Genomic DNA, 20,841 nt, shown 5'->3' on the forward strand with positions numbered 1-20,841 from the left:
GATTATGATTATGCATATTGCGATTTTCTGACGGAGATAAAGACTTACTTTTTTCTGTACTTCCCCAAGCGTTATTGGCATAATTTAAATAACTATGTATAAATGAGTAATAAAGATGAATTAAGGCTTCCTTATTGAGATAGATTCGTGATTTATATAGGATCCCCATGTTTTTAGAAAATTATGCGCTTATATAATCTATATGGTGATTACAAGTAATGTTTTCATCAAGATAAACACCTAAAAATTTTGTAACAAAATCTCTTTTTATTTCCTTTTGATCGATAAAGATTTGAAGTAATTTTGATGGGAGAAAACACTTTTTTGTAATCGAATGAAATAACCTTGAATACTAATAAAATAAATTTTATTAGTATTCAAGGTTACCTTATTACACTTGAACAAATTAGATGTATGTATTAGTTCTTCGTTCACTGTTTTAAAAAGTTCAGCGATATCATAGTTAGAAAGGAACAAATTTGTATCATCTGCATACATAATGCTCCAAGAATTGAACCTTGTGGGACTCTACAGGTTATATTAAGAAAAGTGTAAGTAAAATATTACATATTATATACATTTGCATACTATATTACATGAAACAAAAAAAAATACGTCTCATTATTTACTATTTTAAAAAATAATTATAGAATTATTTACAAAGAACTTAATACGCTTAAATACAACAATAAAAAATAAAATAAAATTTGTAAATAAAAAGAACATTCAGATAGTCACTGCATTTGGTTGCGGGAGTGTTGCGCTAAACAAATAAATAGTGATGATCATCACTATTTGATTAGTGCAACACTCCCGCAACCAAATGCAGTGACTAAATGTTCTTTTTATTTACAAATTTCTTTTTTTTTTATTTACGAACTTTCTTTACGTAAAAAAATGTAGGTCAAACTGCACACTTATCAATAAAAATTAAATAACTTTTTTATTTTTTTTATTTTTTTCATTTTGTTAGATAGGTAATAAAAAACTACATAAGATAATATAAATATATGTTAAAAAAATAATAATAAAATTATCGAAAATTATAAATGTAAAGAAAAAAAAAATTGTGCGATTTTAAGCGACATTTTGATAAAACCGCACACTTGAGAAAACATTTAATTTTTTAAATTTTAACTTTTTTTAAATATTTTTTTTAACACAACTTATATTTAAGAAACTATATTAAAGTTTTTACATTTTTTGCAACAAAAAAATTTAGTTCCAACTACACATTCCTTTGGTAAACATGTTTCTTTGCACAATCGTTCCCAACACAACGATTTCTCGCATTGCAACATTTCTGTGTGTATCCGCACTCTACACTTTTTACAATTTACAACTTTTAATCGTTTGGCTGCTGGTACTTGTCCTTCATTATTATTTTGCTGAGGTTGCTCAGCATTGTTATACTCAGGCATTTGAGTATTTGGCATAGAAAGTCTACGCTTTGCGTTAAGTTTAGCAGCTTTCACGATTTCCTTTGTTGCTTTTTCTTCATCTTTTTGTTTGAGGAACAGGATCACATTTTCTTCGATAATACATTTTCCGCCAAGTTTGGATATGTTGCACTGCTTCGATTTTTTAACATGTTATTGATTTTTGACTTGAAAAAACTACTTCAACTCTATCTCGGTACTGCTTTTGCAACGCTCAGCACATGCTTGATACCTATCAAAACTTAAAACTGTTGTAGTTGAGAAAGATGGTTATCGGTGTGTAGTTGGAGTAGGTGCTACGACGGCTGTTGAAAATCATGAAGCTGTGTCTGAGCAAAATGGTGTAGGTGCTGCGAAAGCTGTTAAAGTTGATGAAGATGGATTACACGTTCGTGTGATTGCTAATGTCTTATGATTTATGTTGCTTTTATTAAGTGGAAATAAGTCAGTGTACTGGAAACCAGCGATTGCATGCAAGCGTGTAAAACATTTATCACTCTCGTACAGCAGTTTGAGGAACGGTGGAAAATTTTGTTTATCTAAATTCTTACATTTTGAGTCTTTTTAATACTTTATAAAAATTTCTTTCCATGCTTGTTTGACATGACTATAGACACCTCTATCCAATGGTTGTAGAATATGTGAAGAATGCTCTGTAGCCGTATTTTCATCTCTCCGTTAATTTAAAAAAATTTTTATTAAAAATTATAATTTTTTAAACATAAATGTTTTATTTTGGTATATAAATTTTTTAACGGAGCGTTAGTCAAAAATTTCTTTTAAATTACATTAATAAAAAATTTATTTAAAATTATAATTTTTTAAACATAAATGTTTTATTTTGGTATGTAAATTTTCGTCATTTCTTTACTTAGAAATATTGTAATGAAATTTTAGACAAAAGCTCCGTTCAGCTTAACGGAGAGAAGAGAATACGGTTGCTGGTAGATAAATCAAGATTATATTGTGTTTTTTGCACAGCAATACCGCTTCCAAAGTTATGTGAGTTGTGTGCCCATCTAATCTTAAAATGTAAATTTGCTCAGTTTTGGGTAAAAATACTTCTTTTAGTCTTTCAATAAACGTATCGTGCTCCATCCAACTTGATTTTGAAATTGAATATTTGGTGCCAACTGGACCACTTCTTGCCCAGTCAGGACGAAAAGTTCTTTTGGCTTTGTATATCACAAATGATGGTGCAAAATGCCCATCAGCATTGCAACAATTGTTACAGTATAATGCATTTTTTCATTGTTGTCAATAAGTTTAAATGCACATCTTGTCCCTTTCCGACACATTACCGTTACTTTGCCTTGATCACCCAAAAAACCTGTTTCATCACAATTCCAAATATGCGACCCAGAAGTTATATCAGTCTGTTAATATTGCTTGGTAACGCATTCAAGATAATGATCCCTTATTTCTGTCGTACAAGAAGTGGCTCCTTTAGACGCTAAGTTATCCGCTTTTCATGTTGAAAATTCTTTTAACCATCTCTTCATAAAGGCATAAAACCAGTATTTACCAGGTTTGCCATTTTTGAATAAATGCAATTGATCTTTGAGTTTAAGGTAGCCATATACAAATTCTAGCCTTTCTTGTTGTTGTTTATGCAATCTTTGAGCGTTGAGACTAGAACACCATGTTTAAATGCAGTTTTTCTCAGTGATGTTTAATTTTTTTTCATATCAGTTAATGCGGCTAGTATACCGTCTTCCTTGTATGCTTTTGTTTTTTAGTTGACATGTTAAAGTGAGTGAGTTAAATTGAATTGAGTGAGTGATGATTATATTAAGAAATAATATAACAATCGGTTTTTAATGAGTAAGAGATGATTATATTAACAAACAGCATTATACTTCATTATTGATTAAACCGGAATTAACACAAAGTTGATTAGATAAAGTAATTATTCGAATTAAGTAATGAATCGAATGTGCGGTTTATCAAAAAAAAAGAGTTTTTTTTAATTTTTTGATTTAGCTTTTTGTTCTAGCTGCATAAAAATCTTTCAGATTTAAAATTAAATTTCCGACAAGATAGTGCTAAAATTATTTTTATATCAGTTTCGGTTCAAGCGTTATTTTGTTCGCAATGATAAAAAATATATAAAAATTTTTGACTGCCCGTTAAAGTTGTATAAAAAAAAAGAAATTAATGGAGTTGAACCGACATATAATTTTATCAATTCGAATAGAGGAGATAGTTCTGTATTTTTATTTTTTCATAGCCATATCCGTTTAGTTTTTTTTTGATAATTTCGATTAGTGTGCGAAATGATATGGTGTGTGGTTTGACCCGGTTTTACTCTATTTACAGGGGCCGTATTCTCATCTCTCCGTTAAGTTAACGGAGCGATGATCAAAAATTTCTTTTAAATTACATTAATAAAAAATTTATTTAAAATTATAATTTTTTAAACATAAATGTCTTATTTTGGTATTAGTTTTATTTTAACGAATCTATATAAATTTTTGTCATTTCTTTACTTAGAAATATTGTAATGAAATTTCAGACAAAAGCTCCGTTAAGCTCAACGGAGAGATAAGAATACGGCCCCTGGACAATTCAAAAATATTTTTTCCCGATAGATATACATTGCACAGTTGTTCCACGTATTTGTCCATTGTTTTTACAATGCCTAACTTCCATAATCCTCAAACCAATTTTGACTTTGGATTGTGACCACCTTGCCTTCTTTTGTTATATTTTTACTTGAGTTTTAATTATAACTTTTGTAAAATTCACGTAGTTCATTTAAATTCAATTAAATATTCGTTGCACCATCTATTCCAAAGACGTTCTTAAAAAGTGTTTTTATACTCGACGCACTTTATTATGCCCTTATTTTTGTAATTGTTTTCACTATTAATTATAAAAATATAATAAATATTTTGATAAATAAAAGTCGCATATTTATATAGTATATAGATATAATTTTTTTTTGAAAGGTTAAAATTTAGTTGCTTTTCCGACGATAAATTGATTTGCACCCTTAAAACGTATAATTTTTTTTCAATTGAAACAAAACAATAATGAATTTTTCTTGAAAACAGTATTTTTTATTTTTATATAAAAAGAATGTTAACATGTTAACATTGGATTGTTGCAACTTTGTTGAAACATATTTTTGAGAATTGAGATTTAATTAGATTTAAATCTTGTTAAACTTTGTTCCACAAGAACTTGTTCGACACAGTAAAATACTCTTCAAAAGTTTTATTAACATGCAAAATATCAATACATTGGTTCATTGTACAAAATATGTAGCTAATAATAAAACACTTCCTCTAAGCAATTAACAGATATAGACGTTTCATATTTAGGTCACACTTTTATAGTTATGAAATAAATACAATATGAAGAATGTTAACCAATTAAGGATTATCCATTATTTTAACTATTTAAAGTATTTATTTTAAATAAAATAAATACTTTGTAAAGATATTTACGGGTAAATGAATTTTCTGTTTTTCTTTTTTTAACGTCTACGCATCTGATGGATCCACCTGTTTTCTATTTCTTCGTAAAATGTCACCAGGACTTGGGTAGGGCCGTTGTTGAAATAATGGACCGTTAGCTGTTGTGTCAACTCCTGTCTTGACGTCAGTATCTTCTTTCAATCCGGTTGACCAAGTTCCTCTAAAAAAAAATTGATAACGGAAGGACTAATTAATTTATTTAAACTAAAAATTTAATCTGTAGAATGATAATGATGTAGAATGAGATTTTGCAAACTGTTTCTTTGATATGCATTTTCAAACTTATCAAAAATACCTTGAAGTATTAAAATCTTCTGCAAACTTTTTGATTGTAAATAAAACAACGAACAAATTTAAAATCAGATAGAGAAAGAAAAATATTGCAATTTTATTAAATATAAACGTTTTCTTTTTTTTTTAAAAAGCTAACTTTAAAAAAAAAAAATTTTTAAATTCTACGAGTCTACTTGTTAAAAATAGCAGTTTTAAAGCAAAAAAAAAATTTTTACATTACATTCTTTTAATGGAAAGTCCAAAATTTTTTTTTGAAAAAGATTTGGAAATGAAAAATACGCGTTTGCATTAAATTTTTTATTAGTATGAAAAGCAAATTCAGTTTTTGCGTTTGTACATGATTATAGACAAAACTTCAAGATTATTCTAGGAAACTAATTTTATATCTTTTTCAGAATTTGAAGTTATTTTTTGTGTGTTTTTCTATGTAAAAAATCTGTCATATCTTGCTATATTTTATTAAATCTGAATCTGATCTATTTTATTGCTTGCATTTCTAACAATATTGAAAAGTACATTGCTAAAGTGATGTATGTTAAAATAAAGTAAATCAAATTTAATAAAAAATTAAAAAATTGACAGTTTTCTAAGATCCCTTAAGGTTGAAAATAAAATCTCAACATTTATATATCTTTACACAGCCTTTATACATCCTTGAACTACTGATATGTCTGGGAAACAAGTTTGAGAAATTTTCTTATCAATTAAAATAATAAATTCTAGTTTTTACAAAAGGTGCAAAAGCGGTTTGTGAATACTGTCGGACCTCGATTACTAGATCTCTATCAACCTCGAACAATTGTCACAGGATAATACAGCTGCTTCTCTTCACCTGTTTTACAAATCATGGTTCAAAGTTGCTGTTCAATAGCTATCATATTTTTTTTTAAATCTTATTCACCTTTCTAAAGCCAAAAGGGCTACTACAGTAGTTACAACCCTTTCTCAACTCTTTATTTTTGAAACACGAATCTGACAAACAAGGTCGTTGCGCGGAGAAACAAGTTGACCCCTCTCTATAACTTTCTCTATACCAAGTAAATCTTTCTTAAAATGTAACATGTTATTTAGGTACTCATTTTCATCTTACATTGTCCATACCTTCTCAATATTATTTTATATTTCTAATTTTCTTTGAAAACTTCTGGATTTGAAATGCTGTTCCTTGATTTATAACGTGCAATAGATTTATATAACTTTAAGTTTTAAATAGATGTAAGCCGTAAGCAGGAAACTCAGGATCTTATTTTCTGTTATTAATTCAAATATTAATTCAAGTTTATTTATTACGTATATATTTATAATTATTAATACAAAAAAACTATTTTAATCTAAGTTAATTAAAATGTATAAAGATAAATAGATATTTGTGCATGCTTAGCATTAAGTTGTTAAATCTAATGTCGAAAAAAAATCAAAAAAATATCTCCTTAAACCCAAATGATACTGAAGTATTAGAGCAAAAATGTCAAATAAAAAAAACTTTTTTTAAATGATTAATTTAATTACATATTTTAACTCCCTAAATTATTATACAATTTACTAATGTAAAAATAAAAACACTATAGTTATAATATTTACAAATACTATTATAAAATTATAAATTAATAAAAACTGAATTGAAAAGATAATGTTAATTAAAATTATAAACTAATAAAAAATATAAAAATGGTAAAAAATTAATATATAATGTTAAAAATAATAGAGAAAGGACAGGAGAACAAGCAGGTCATATGATTGGCCTTGTTTCCTCATCGATTGTTGAGGGAAATTTCAATCAAGCCAGCCCAAACTTGTTGAAAGTAACACCACGTTTAACTTGAGGTCAAAAAACTCTTTAAGCAATTATAAATATGAATCACCTGTGACTGAAGCATTGAAAGAGTATGGCCTAACTAGACCATCTGAAGTTATTTCACAACATACCAACACTCAATTCTTTAAGTAGTGCAGAGACTATACTTAGCCTGATTAATTCAAGTTTATTAAGCATTCCTACCATACACCTAATCCTAACCAACTTTGGAACAGACAATCTATAGGAACATCTATAGGCCTAGAGTTACAGCAAATAAGCAGAGTTAGAAATAGATTAAAATTATTAATTATTAATAGTACAGAGCCATAGCAGAGTGGCTAGAATTCTGGCTAAAAACCCAGAGGCCCCAGGTTCGACACCAGCTCTAACCCAACGAGCAACATGATAAAGAAGGAGGCGTGAACTTCCTAGTTAAATGCTGTTCCGCGGTGCTCTGTGATAAGACCATAAGGACTTCTGAGAGCACCTTATTAACTAAAAAAAAAATACTGTACTATTATCTTGTAATGTATTACAGTAGTTAACCTTTGTGACACTTGTAATTTTTGACTTAAACAACTTTTACAATATTAACTTTTGGGTTATTTTGCAGATTTTAAGTCTCCATTTAAGTTAAACAAGCGAATTTATCCACATAATTTTTTTCAAAATGTATCTTATCTGTGTTACTTTCAAAAGTTTCAGCTTTTCAAAATATATCTCATCTGTGTTCATTTTTGTATGCTAATAAATTAATTAATTAATAAGTTAATAAATGTTCTTGACAACAAAATTCTTTGGTAACTACATTCAGCAAAACTAAAATTTCCTTCGCTAAACAACTTTTTCAGCATTTTTTTATAAAAATTTCATTATTTGAATTTTATTCTTTTTAAATATTTCATTTTCTTTTTAGTAATGTTGCACTTATATTACACTAGGAACTTGTTTGTTTGTTTACAATATTATAAATATTCCATGACTTATTGACTAAATACCAAATCTTTTTCAATAATCTTTATGATTATTTCATGAAAAAAGTGAATTTTAGTCCTTTTTTTTTTAGTAGAGATAATTGCATCTTTGATAACTGAATTTTCTATAAATTATTTTAGAAATTATATTTTCAATTTCATTGGTTGTTGCAGTAGCTTACTGGTAGTTTTTCAACGATAAATTGCAAAAGTGGTGTAGTGGCGGGAACAGTGGTGTAGCAGATAATTTATTTTAGAAATTGTTTTTTCAATTTCTTTGGTTGTTGCAATAGCTTACTGGTAGTTTTTCAACGGTATATTGCAACAGTGGTGTAGTGGATAAATTGTTTTAAAAATCATTTTTTCAATTTCATTGGTTGTTGGGGTAGCTTACTGGTAGTTTTTCAACAGTAAATTGCAATAGTGGTGTAATGGCGAGAACAGTGGTGTAGTGATGTAGAATGTTTTACTTCTATCTTTACATAACTATTAAGTTTTTCAGCATTTCAAAAACTCATAGAGAAATATGGTGTTCTTTTTGCAGACCTTTTGCTTCCATTTTAAGAGTTTTAATCTTCTCCCAATAATTTTCTTTGAAACTTATAATGAGTGTTTATTGCTGACTGTTGATCTTTGTTCTTGTTTAAAATTTTTAGGTGTTGCTGAGATCAAGTTTAAAGTTGTAGCTTTGTTTTACCTACATGTCTTTTTGAGCAGTTGCATTTAATTAAATAAATTCTAGATCGGTTATAGTAAGGGAATTTAGATATTACCCATATTCTTAAACTAGAATCTAAACTAAACTAGTTTTTAAATATTACCCATATTCTTAAACTAGAATCATTTGGAAACTACTTTCTGAAATAGGCCGGAGATTGATTAAGTTTGATCATTCTTTACACTGTTTTTATTGTAAATTGGTTTGCAATACTGTTAGTTAGCATTTGTTGTGCCTATCTTTATTGAATATTTCAACTTATATATATATTTCAAGTTCATTCTTTACACTGTTTTTATTCTAAATTGGTTTGCAATACTTAAACTTTTATTTATCTTTGGTGATATTTTCCATCTTTTTACATTTACATTACCATTCTATTTTACATTTTTATTTCAAGTTCAAACTTTTAATTTCATTTTAAATTTTGATAAAAAATTTTCTGTGGAAAATTAAAATAATTTTTCATCAAAGTTTAAAATATGATACTAAAAATGAATATATGTAAATGAATATATAAATAAAAATATGATATCTCCTGTATTTGTTAAAGTTTATGCAAAAAAAATTTTTATGACAGCTATTAAATGCAAATAAAACAATATTCTTGCCATAAACATAATTTAAAACACTTAAAAGTTTGCACATGTTCAGAAAGCATTTAGGATCACCCATTACTTGACTGTTGTTAAATGATATAACCTTGTTATATTTATACAAATATATGGTAAAAATGCAATACATTTATACAAATATATGGTACAAATACAAAGACTCAATTAACTTTTATTATTTCTCTGCTTTGTCTTTATTCAACTTGACTCTCCGTGCAGCACCTTGTAAAGGCCACTGCATGGAGAATTAAGTTGAATAAAAAATCACTTTAAAGTATGAACCATATGAAAAGTATGAAAGTAATGAGGTTCATACTTGAGTTATACAATTAAGAGAAAGTTGCAACCACAAATAAAATAGCCTCTTTGACTGTAGTGGCCTTCTCAGCCTTGAGAAGGTGAATTAACATTTAAAATAAAATAAATTTTTTTTTTAAATGTTAATTCACCTTCCCAAGATAAAGAGTTTTTTTTTAAGTTTTTAAGTATTACAAAGTTTAAAAAAAAAAAAAGTATATTTAAAAATATTTACCTTCCAACGTCTGAGTACGAAGCTGGATCCATAGGATCAAGAGCATCATCATCTAGGAGCAAAAAGAGTTGAACACATACAAACAGATAAAAATTAAAAATATAAAATGGTAAAATATAGAGAAAAAAAAACTAATAGAATGGTTAAAATACTTCCATTGATTTTTTTTCTATTACATTTTAAGCCCATTATAATTTGAAATCTATTTTCCCATGACAAAATCCAAGAATATCATCATGCCATTATCCTTGTGTCAAAACTCATTTTCTTCAACTACTAAGTTTTACCTTGCTACTTTTAAAACTCTTCTTTAAATCTCTTTTTGTTACTGTTACTTCTTTTATTATTATTTATGTTAACTAGACTGCTTGTATAGATCGTTCTTTGTTGTCAACTAATTTATCAATTATGAGGTGGATTATTTTTACCTTGTATTTTCACTTAATATTAAAGTCTTTAACATTAAATACAAGATCATACATCAACACATTTAACTAAATTGGCATATACTTAATAACAAAGAAATACTGCACAATACCTTTGCTCTTTCCTTTTCGAAAACCACGCTCTTTTTGTCTATTAGCCTAAAATAAAAAAAATATACAAATATACCCACATATGTAATACAAACAATTCTCATACTTTTATAACTGTAATAACTTTTATACATTTTGATCAGTTATCTTTTAAGAATGTGCAGAATCTTTGAAGAGTTTTAAGAATGACTAATTTTTGGCATGTTGATACTAGAACAACATACTATGCTGCTTTTTTCGATTTCATACTCATCAGATTTATTTCAAGGTTTTTGTATGATAAATACTTCGCCAATACTTTTATTATAACTTTATTAAATGTAATATATCTACTTTTTCTCTGAAGCTAGTACAGATTTTTAGTGAAGGTTAGTACATTTATTACTGGTTTTTAGTGATGGTTAGTACATTTATTACAGGATTTTAGTACAGGTTAGTACATTAAATACAGGTTTTTAGTATAGGTTAGTACATTTATCACAGGTTTTTAGTACAAATTAGAACATTTATTACAGGTTTTTAGTGAAGGTTAGTGCATTTATTGCTGTAGTAGGCTAGTGGTAGAAAAAAGTTCAGCTGCCTTGATTGATATACACATTTGCTCTGCATATCCACATTATTATTAATTCTTTATCTTTTGAGATAGAAAAATCAAATTACTATATCCATTTTCTAGTAGATTCAAATTTGGGAATTGTATTAGCTTTAGGCACATGTATACAGGCTAGTCAACTTTCTGACATGCATATGTAAAAAAAACTTTTTTCTGGCATATAAATGTCTCTCCTTTTAAAAAAAAGCACTCCAGACTGTTCTTGCAAACAAACAAGCTTCTACAAAATGTTATATTGGCTTTAAACTTATTTTCTTGAGAAATTGTGATTTTATGAATCGTGGCACTGATGTGGTAGTAGAAAGTATGCTTTATAAGCAATAGAATTTTGAAACCACCAGGTTCCTGGAGGTACCATGCTGAATTCGTTGCTCTCTGCAGCTGCCTTATTCATCAAGCTATGTGATTCATAGTTGAGAATATAACTAAGTTATAACTATGTGTTTCATAGTTATAACACTTGTAAAATTTACCTAAAAATGTTACTTTATGAATTTTGATGATGGCCAGTATGTAAAAACACAATTGTGGACACCATATTTTTTATACTTACATAATTAAAAAAGAACTCCACTTAGTAGGAACTTTAGAGAATCTATTAAAAAGTGTTTGGTTTGGTCCTTGGTCTATTGAAGATGAATGCTTTTGCGTGCTTCAGTTAGTGCTGGAGATGTGGGTTTTTTGCACATCTGAGAATGCCTGACTTGTTAACTTTCAGATCAGGTCAGTTTCAGGATCATTGCGATCACCTTGCTACTGGTACTACTTTGAGTTAAGTTCTTTAACATATCTAAAAAGTGTAAAAAAGTACCAAAAATTATAAAACACAAAAAACCATCATCATCACCAAGTTCTCTAAATATATCATTTACTAATATTATTACGTGGTCTTCCAAGTAACTTTTCTTCTGCTGAGTTTTATCACTTGCAAAGTTCACTAGACCTACTTGCTCTTTGTGAGACTAGTTTGAATGTGGCTGTCTTATCTTGTGATCTTAGTGTTGATGGTTATCTTACTTAAGTTTGTAAAGACTCCAATAGTCACATGCTTGGCCTGGGCATTTACATTTGAAAGAACTCACCCATTTGTTGGGAAACATTTTAAATCCACAGACTATTCTTTTATATTTTGCGCTTAGCACAACTTCACTCTATCGCCTTTATCTTTGTTTTATATTGCTCTCCTTCATCTCAAGGTCGCACTTTTTTTGATGTTATTTTTGATCAAATTGACCAAGCCCTTTATCTTTATCCTTCAGCCAATATTGTTGCTGAGGGTGACTTTAATGCTCATCACACTGAATGGCTTGGCTCTAGTGTCAGTGACTCTGCAAGTGTTAAGGCCCACAATTTTTACCTTTCTCAATCTCAAACACAAATAGTCAGCTTTCCAACTTGCTTTCCACACATTTGCGAGACATTGCATTCTTGTGTTACTTGTCATTCAATTAAACTGTTGACTGTTCCTAAGCGCTCCAAAAATTCTTAGGGCCTGTTGGGGAAATTTGGATATAGTGAGGTAATTTGGGTATAAATTATATTTTCTGTATAAAAATTAGTATTTATATACCCAGATAAAAATTATCTGGAAAGATGGAACGAAGTACTTGCAAGATGACAGTCTGAACTACTAATTAAAGCAAGGGGCGAAGGGCTGTCTAGATATGTGGTGGATGAATTTTTAAAAATTTATCAAAACATTCTGAATGAAAGCAAGTTAAATGACCACCCAGAAAGAATATTATAAGAATATAATTTAGACTAAACTGGCCTAGGTACTGACCCAACTAAAAGAAAGTATTTGTTCCTAAATGTGCCAGGATAACGTAATCACGCTCAGAAAGTGCAAGGAGACTCCAGTACAGTGTTCTTTTTGTAGAAAGTGCTGACAGTGAACGCTAACCACCTTGTGTTATTTATAAAGAAAAAGAAGAGTTACAATCTACTTGGGTAAAAGAAGGACCGCCAGGTACACTGTATGGGGTTACAGAATATGGTTGGATGCAGGATTATATTTTTGAAAAATGGTTAGATGCACTTGTCAAAAAAATAAAACACCTTAAAAAGTCAGTTTTAGTATTATTTGATGGACATGGAAGTCACTTGACTTATATCCTAACCCATGCAGCAAGGGTTAGGATATAAGTCAATATTGATAGTGATATAAGGGTTAGGATATAAGTCAATATTGATAGTGATATAAGGGTTAGGATATAAGTCAATATTGATAGTGATATAAGGGTTAGGATATAAGTCAATATTGATAGTCGATAGTGGCATTATACTTTTTTGTTTTGTGTACCCAAAAATTTTTTGTCTCCGTAAATTTACTTTTTTTATAAAAACTAAAATGGTCCCCATAAGTAACTTTTAGGAAAAGTGAAAAGTATGTACATGGACCATCTTATAGCCTGTTGCCGGTAGGAGTCATCAACTACATCAACTGGTTTGGTTAGGGTCAGGGTTAAGGATAGGCTTAGGGTTATGGTTAGGGCTAGCTTTAAATATGGTTATATTTCTGTAAATATTATTTTTTGTAAATAGATGAAAAAAAAAAAATATAATAATTAAATAAAAATAACAAAAATATTTTAAAAATATATATATTATATATATATATATTATATATATTATATGTATTTTATATATATATATATATATATATATATATATATATATATATATATATATATATATATATATATATATATATATATATATATATATATATATATATATACATATATATTAACGAAGAAAAAACAACTTTTTCTATGGTACTTTAAGTTTCATGCCTATACGGCAATCATCAGCCATTGAATACTATTATTCAATGGCATTGAATGGTATTCAATGGCTGATGATTGCCGTATAGGCATGAAACTTAAAGTACCATAGAAAAAGTTGTTTTTTCTTCGTTAATATATATGTATATCGCTCTATTTGAAGTATCTTTTTAATATTGAGCACTCTTTTACGACTATGAGTTTTGTTTTATTATTATAATACAAATAGCCTTAAACATCAATATAGATATATATATATATATATATATATATATATATATATATATATATATATATATATATATATATATATATATATTTGGGTATCCCTTCTTTTTCAAAATTTTTATTTTTTAACGCACAGGTCTTAGTTTGTTTTTGCTTCTAAAACACTTGAAAATAAATTTTTAATTTATTTGGAGTACGATAACCTGTGCTGACTTGCATTAAATCTTGTTCACAAAGTTGCACAGTAGTTGCGCTTACTCACGTTGTTTGTTAAAAGGGCGGATATGCTCATATCCACCCTTTTAACAAACAACGTTAACATCCATCGATATCGTCATACAACATTTTAGTAATACAACAATAGAAGAATTGTTGACACTTTATAATCGAGAACTGCAAAAAATTATTGTATGTAATGATTATCAGGAATTATTTTCTTAGAAAGTGATTAGAAAAAAATTAAAAACAGACCTGCTGGAGCAATGCATCAAGCAAGGTGAATGGCTAGAGATATTTACTCTTTAAAAATATGTTTGTTGCAACCCCAGATGAAAATTAGCGCCAAGGATAAACGAGCACTTTAAGACATTTGTTTATTTATTGCATTTATATATGTGAAACCTTGGCTTGGATGTAGTCTGGTAGTGAAGGCACTAAATCAAGATTTGTGCTTTTTAAAGATGCTTAACGAATACAAAACTGTTGAAAAATTGATCTTTAAAGCAGCCCTGAACAAGTTTTATCAACACCTTTGGTACTTGTCAGAAGAAATTACAGTTTTATCACTCTTTGATGATATAGTTAATGAACAAACCAAGCGAAACATTGTAATGAACTGACAAAGAGAGATTTTTCTTGATTCTGGAAAGAGAACCTTACAAGAAAATTTGATGTGGGCCACGTGTGTTATTAAATGATAGTTATTCTTGATTTATGGGATGGGGTAAATGTGGACCATACCTGCCTATCACAGTATGGTATTTATACACTTTAGGTGGTAGCCACATATGGCCCACATGCAGGGTCGTAGCCAGCTTGAGCACCTAAAACTAACTATATTATAATTTTTACATTCATTTTTAAAATTGTTCATATGTAAATATAAAATACATAGATTTTAATTTAAAATAACTTTTTGAGCTTTCAAATCAAAATCGTTTGAATGATCTAGCAAGACTCTGCATTCAATGCAGAGTCTTGCTAGATCATTCAAACAATTTTGTCCCATTGTGGATCTATTTTGATTTTTAATTCATGAGAGGCAACTAAATGATCTTTCTGCCTCAGCAATGGTAACTGGAAGGCAACAGAATATGCGTAACATAGTTAAATTTGGAAACAACTTGTCAATTTCTAATTTATGAATTTGGTTTAGTAAATTCAAAGGCCTTAAATTTATAGCATTAAAATTAGCCGTGTAGATGGACAAATGCAAAATTTCATCAACTAGATCGTTATTGATATCCTTCTCATATTTTTCTTGTAAGATTTTAGCCTTTCTGACATCATCTATTTCTTTGAGTTCGTTGAATGTCCAAAAGATGTCAAAAGTCAAAAAATCACACATTTTTTGAATTGCTTCAAATCTAGTTGAAATTTCTCAAACGCTACCGATAATCACATCAAATACATTTTTTCTAAATTTCTGTTCAGGAGTATCAGTCAAAGTTTCATCGTTAAAATTTTTAAAATATTTCTTGTGTTTCTGATTGTGACTTTCCTTGAAGGTAGAAACTAAATCACAATTTTCAGCTGCAGTCTTTGCTTCATTTAAAATCAAATCCCATATTTCTCTGATCTTTTCTAAATTTTTCAAAAGAATTTTAATGTTTAGCAATTCAGTCGAGACTGTGATTTCGCGATTTTGTAAAACCAAATTGACATTATTTAATTTTGTCAAAATTTTGAGCCAAATATTAGATAGCATTGTAGCCTTGAAAGATTTCAGGTAGTTTTTGATTCCTTCAAGTTCTGCAGGATTTTCTGCGGATAAATTTGCAAAATTCATTAGCATAAATTCAATTGATATGATGACTTCAGGTGTTTTCAGCGCAATTGGTTTTACACTTTCAATTCTTGCTGACCATAGTGTCTTTGACATTGAATGAAGTGACATTCCAGTGTTAGATTTCAAAATTTCCCATTGGTTAGGACTAGAACTAAATATATTGTAAATATTTTGAATTATGCCAAAGAATGTAACAGATTTTTTACACGATTCTGCAGCATGTACTTCATACAGATTAAGCTTATGACATCCACATGGAGAAAAAATTGCTAAGGGATTTTTTTCTAAGATCCGCATTCGCATTCCTTTGTGTATAACCACTCATGTTTGATCCACCATCAAATCCTTGGCCTCTACAGTCATTTAAATCAATTTGATGTCTTATTAGGGTGTCCAAAATCATAACTGTAATTGCTTCCCCTGTTTTTAAATTGCCATCAACAAAATTTAGGAATCTCTCATATTTATGAAAAAGATTTGTTTTTTTGTTGAGCCCTACAAGACGAATAATGAATGTACATTGTTCCAAATGAAATACATGGGATGTTGCATCAACCATTAAGGCATAGTATTTAGCCTTAGATATCTCTTCTAAAATGTTTTTAACCACAAATGTTCCACAAAGGGAAATTCAATTTGAATTTGAGGCGACAAATAGTTCACTTGCAATTTTTTGTCACTTTGAGACCCTTTCACTTTTTCTAGATGATTTTTGAGCAAAGAATCATATTAAATGATCAGCTCTAGCATTCCTAAAAAATTTCCACTATTAGTATCACCAATTAAGTGGCTTTCTCCTCAAAAAGCTAAACTTCTTTGAGCTAAGAACAAAATTACGCCTAGAAAACGTTTCAATAGATTTTTCTAGATCTGTGATTCTTTTTGAACTTGGTGATTAATAGAGTTAACAATAGTATTGTTACTTAGTTTCAATAAAGATAGATTTCGACTTTTCCATGTCAAGAAACAACTTTTATGATTGGCAGATTTTTCATGTTCTGGAATTCTTCAATACAATTGATGATATCCTTTGTCAATAATCCATTCTTTTTCTTTTGCCATTGTTGAGCATTGATTGTCCGGTAGATCACAAAATATTTGGCAAGGATAACAAAATAAGGATTGCATAATTTTGCTCCACAGCAGCCAATCTCAATTAACCAACTCATTATTGCCTTATTTGTAATTTAAAACATAGCTCGGAAGTTTTAAACCAGTTTTGTCCTCAGAAAGCTCAGATTCAGAAAAGAATTTTCCGGGACCTTTCAAAACAGTTCGAGTTTGTGTTTCGGAGTTATAGAGTTGAGAGAGGGTTATAACCACTATTTAGTAGCCTCCTCATCTGTAGTGGCCTTCTTGGCCTTGAGGAGGTGAATAACAAAAAAAAAAAAAAAAAAAAAAAAAAAAAAAAAGAAAAAGCTTCTTCCAGAAGCTCTGAATCACTCTTTTTAAAATAACCAATGTCAAAATAAAACAAAGAATTTTTGGCATCCGTTGCAGTGAAATTTCAATTTCATAATTACGGTTGTTTCCAGTCTCTTCGATCTCTGGCAAATCTAAGGAATTTGAATTTTATTCAACTGGTTTATTTTGTTCATTCTTCTCTAGATCTACAAATTCATCTGACGATTGACTGGTTATATCATCCAGTCATCTTGTTTTAGATGGATTTTCCATGGAAGAATCAAGTTGATGTTGAATAGTTGTGAAACCAAGACTTTCTAAAGTTCTTTTTCCTTTTTCTGATTCTTGTTGCTTTAATTTTGCTTGTTCCGTTTCTGAGCTCAGGATTTATGTTGATCATTTATTCTCTAAATTTTAAATTAATTGAGTATTTCATTGAAATATAAATATATAAATTTAATGGCATCAAAATCAAGCTCAAAACTTACCGAATAAAATTAAAAAAATCATAAAATAATTATTTTTCTAAAAAAAAAGATTTCTCCAAATTTTTTTAGATTTTTAGTGCCAAAACAAAATTGTTTGTAAAGGGCCCGAATCAAAATCGTTTTTAAGTTGCCCGAAAAAAAAACTGTCACTAAGGGGCTCAAAATAATAAAAAGTTATGAGATATGTTGATTTATTGATTATAATTTTTATCTTTCCTAGCTATCCACTAAACCCAGGTCCCCCCAAAGACCCGGGCCCGGTGAATTTGTATTGTTAGTCACCCCCTGTCTACGGCCCTGCCCACTTGTGGCTATATTTCTTACGCCACTTATGTATTATAAATACCATAACCATACATGACCCACATCTATGCCATCCCATAAATCGATTGTGGCTATCACATGTGTTGCGCATCAAATTTTCTTGTTGGAAAGATAAGTCTAATTATTTGAAGGTTAAATAGGAATACATAGTATTGTTTTCTATATTGTTTTCACTAAACTAATAATAATACTGCCTTATTAATTGTTGCAGGAAAATTATTAAGTGATTTTGTGTCTGTCAAAAGCACAAATTTATTGGAGGAAGTTCTCATTAATTTAAAAATTAATGAGAACATCCTCCAGAGACCTGTTTCAGCGTGGGATGAAGATGTTGCCTACATAGAGGCAAAAATAAAAATTCTTTGCTTAAGAGCAGTTAATGATACAACTGAAAGGGCAGTAAAACTTATTCAAGATTTTTGTGGATCACCGCACAGGTAGAACAAAAACAATTTTTGCTACGCTGTGTGCAAGAGCATGGAAAAAGAGACTCTCAAAGGAAAATATCCTGCCTGATCCGTAATTTTAGATTCTTTTAATAAATACTTTATAACATATAAATGCTTTATTTGATTTAGCTACAAAATGGGAAGGGTTAAAAACTAGGGATGCACTGATGCCTACATTTATCTGATGCTGATTGGTACATGCCAATACTGATGCATCGCCATCGACAATAAATTCAAATTTGTACTCTTCATTTTTAAAAATAAATAAATTAGGATTTTTTAAAAATGTAATGTTAACGGTCAATTTTAATGTTAGTTGCTTTGCTCATTGTTGATTTATTTTTATTTTATTTTTATTTCTAAGTTTTATTCCTAGAATATAGATAAAAATTTATATATATATATACATACATACATACATATATATATATATATATATATATATATATATATATATATATATATATATATATATATATATATATATATATATACACATATACATATATATCTAACTTTTATCTTCGACAATTTCCGTTAACATTACATTTAAAAATATATACATATGTATGTATATTTAATATACATATATGTATGTATATTAAATGCGGTAGTGGTGTAGTGGTAGAGCGCTTGCTTCATAAGCGAGAGGTTCCGAGTTTGATTCCCACCATGTCCCTGGTAGTACCGCGCTCAACTTGTTTCTCCGCGCAGCGGCTTTGTTCGTCAAGGTTCGTGTTTCGGAGTTATAGATTTGAGAGAGGGTGATAACCACAAGTATCCTCCTCATCTGTAGTGGCCTTCTCGGCTTTGGAGAGATAAATTATTAAAAAAAATATATATATACATACATATATGTATATATATATATATATATATATATATATATATATATATATATATATATATATATATATATTTTTTATTATATATACTTTATCTCTAAGTTTAATTCCTAGAATATAGCTAGAAATTTCTATTATATATATAAATTTCTATCTATATATATATACATATATATATATATATATATATATATATGTATATATATATATATACATATATATATACATATATGTATATATATACATATATATATATATATATACATATATATATATATATACATATACATATATGTATATTTATATATAAATTAGTAAAAACACTTATCTAACTTTTATCTTCGACAATTTATACATATATATATATATATATATATATATATATATATATATATATATATATATATATATATATATATATATATATATATATATATATATATATATATATATATATATATATGCTTTGCTTATTGTTAATTTATTTTATATTTAATTTTAATTCCTTGTACCTAGAATATGCTGATAAATATATATATATATATATATATATATATATATATATATATATATATATATATGCATATATATATATGCATATATATATATACATGCATATATATATATATATGTATGTTTATTAAACATACATACATACATCAATATTTTCATCTGTATCAAAATAGTCAACAGACTATTTTGATATAGATGAAAAAAAACGTTTAATACAATTTGTAAATTTTGCAAAATAAAAATATCAAGAAGAGGAACATCTGGCAGAAGTTTTTTACATTTTACATTTACATTTCTTGATTTTAAACTTATCTTTCTGTATAGTTTGGATTCATATAATTGCTTTCCTAAATTATAAAAAGACACTAAATGCAGGTAGCTCCTAAATAAAAAATGGTTCAAAAAATATTTAAAGGTTTAGTGGTTGCAGATATGTCTACATAATAACTTGGGCTTATACATGCATTTTCATTTATGGAATAATTATATTTTTGCATACAATATATAAATATATAAAAATAAAAAAACTGATTTTTCAAAACAATTGGCATTGGCCAATAGTTACCAAGACCGATGCCAATGCAGATGCATTGCAGGCTGATGAATTGGTGCATGTAAATCAAACAAAATTTAAAATATAATATTCTCTAAAATAATTGCAACAAAAATTCAAATATATAAAATATATAAATCAATTTATCATATCCTTATGTGTAGTTAAGATTTCTATGGTTTTCTATATATATTTTGACACAACATATACTATAGATAGTTGTTAAAAGATATAAACAAATTA

The 20,841-nt window shown here is 28.2% G+C and overlaps 1 protein-coding gene across 1 annotated transcript in view; it reads right to left on the reverse strand.

Moving 5' to 3' along the window:
* Positions 1-4,592: 4,592 nt before the first annotated feature.
* LOC100210250 (polyglutamine-binding protein 1) overlaps positions 4,593-20,841 on the reverse strand; it is a 38,092-nt gene continuing 21,843 nt past the window's right edge. The window contains exons 6-8 of the mRNA XM_065800976.1: positions 10,390-10,435; positions 9,852-9,903; positions 4,593-5,081 (exon numbers count right to left, since the gene is read on the reverse strand). Coding sequence (XP_065657048.1) covers positions 4,928-5,081; positions 9,852-9,903; positions 10,390-10,435 — 252 coding nt within the window. The 3' untranslated portion in view covers positions 4,593-4,927. The remainder of the gene's footprint in view (positions 5,082-9,851; positions 9,904-10,389; positions 10,436-20,841) is intronic.

The sequence above is a fragment of the Hydra vulgaris genome, chromosome 07 (genome assembly GCF_038396675.1).
Source record: "Hydra vulgaris chromosome 07, alternate assembly HydraT2T_AEP".
Lineage (NCBI taxonomy): Eukaryota > Metazoa > Cnidaria > Hydrozoa > Anthoathecata > Hydridae > Hydra > Hydra vulgaris.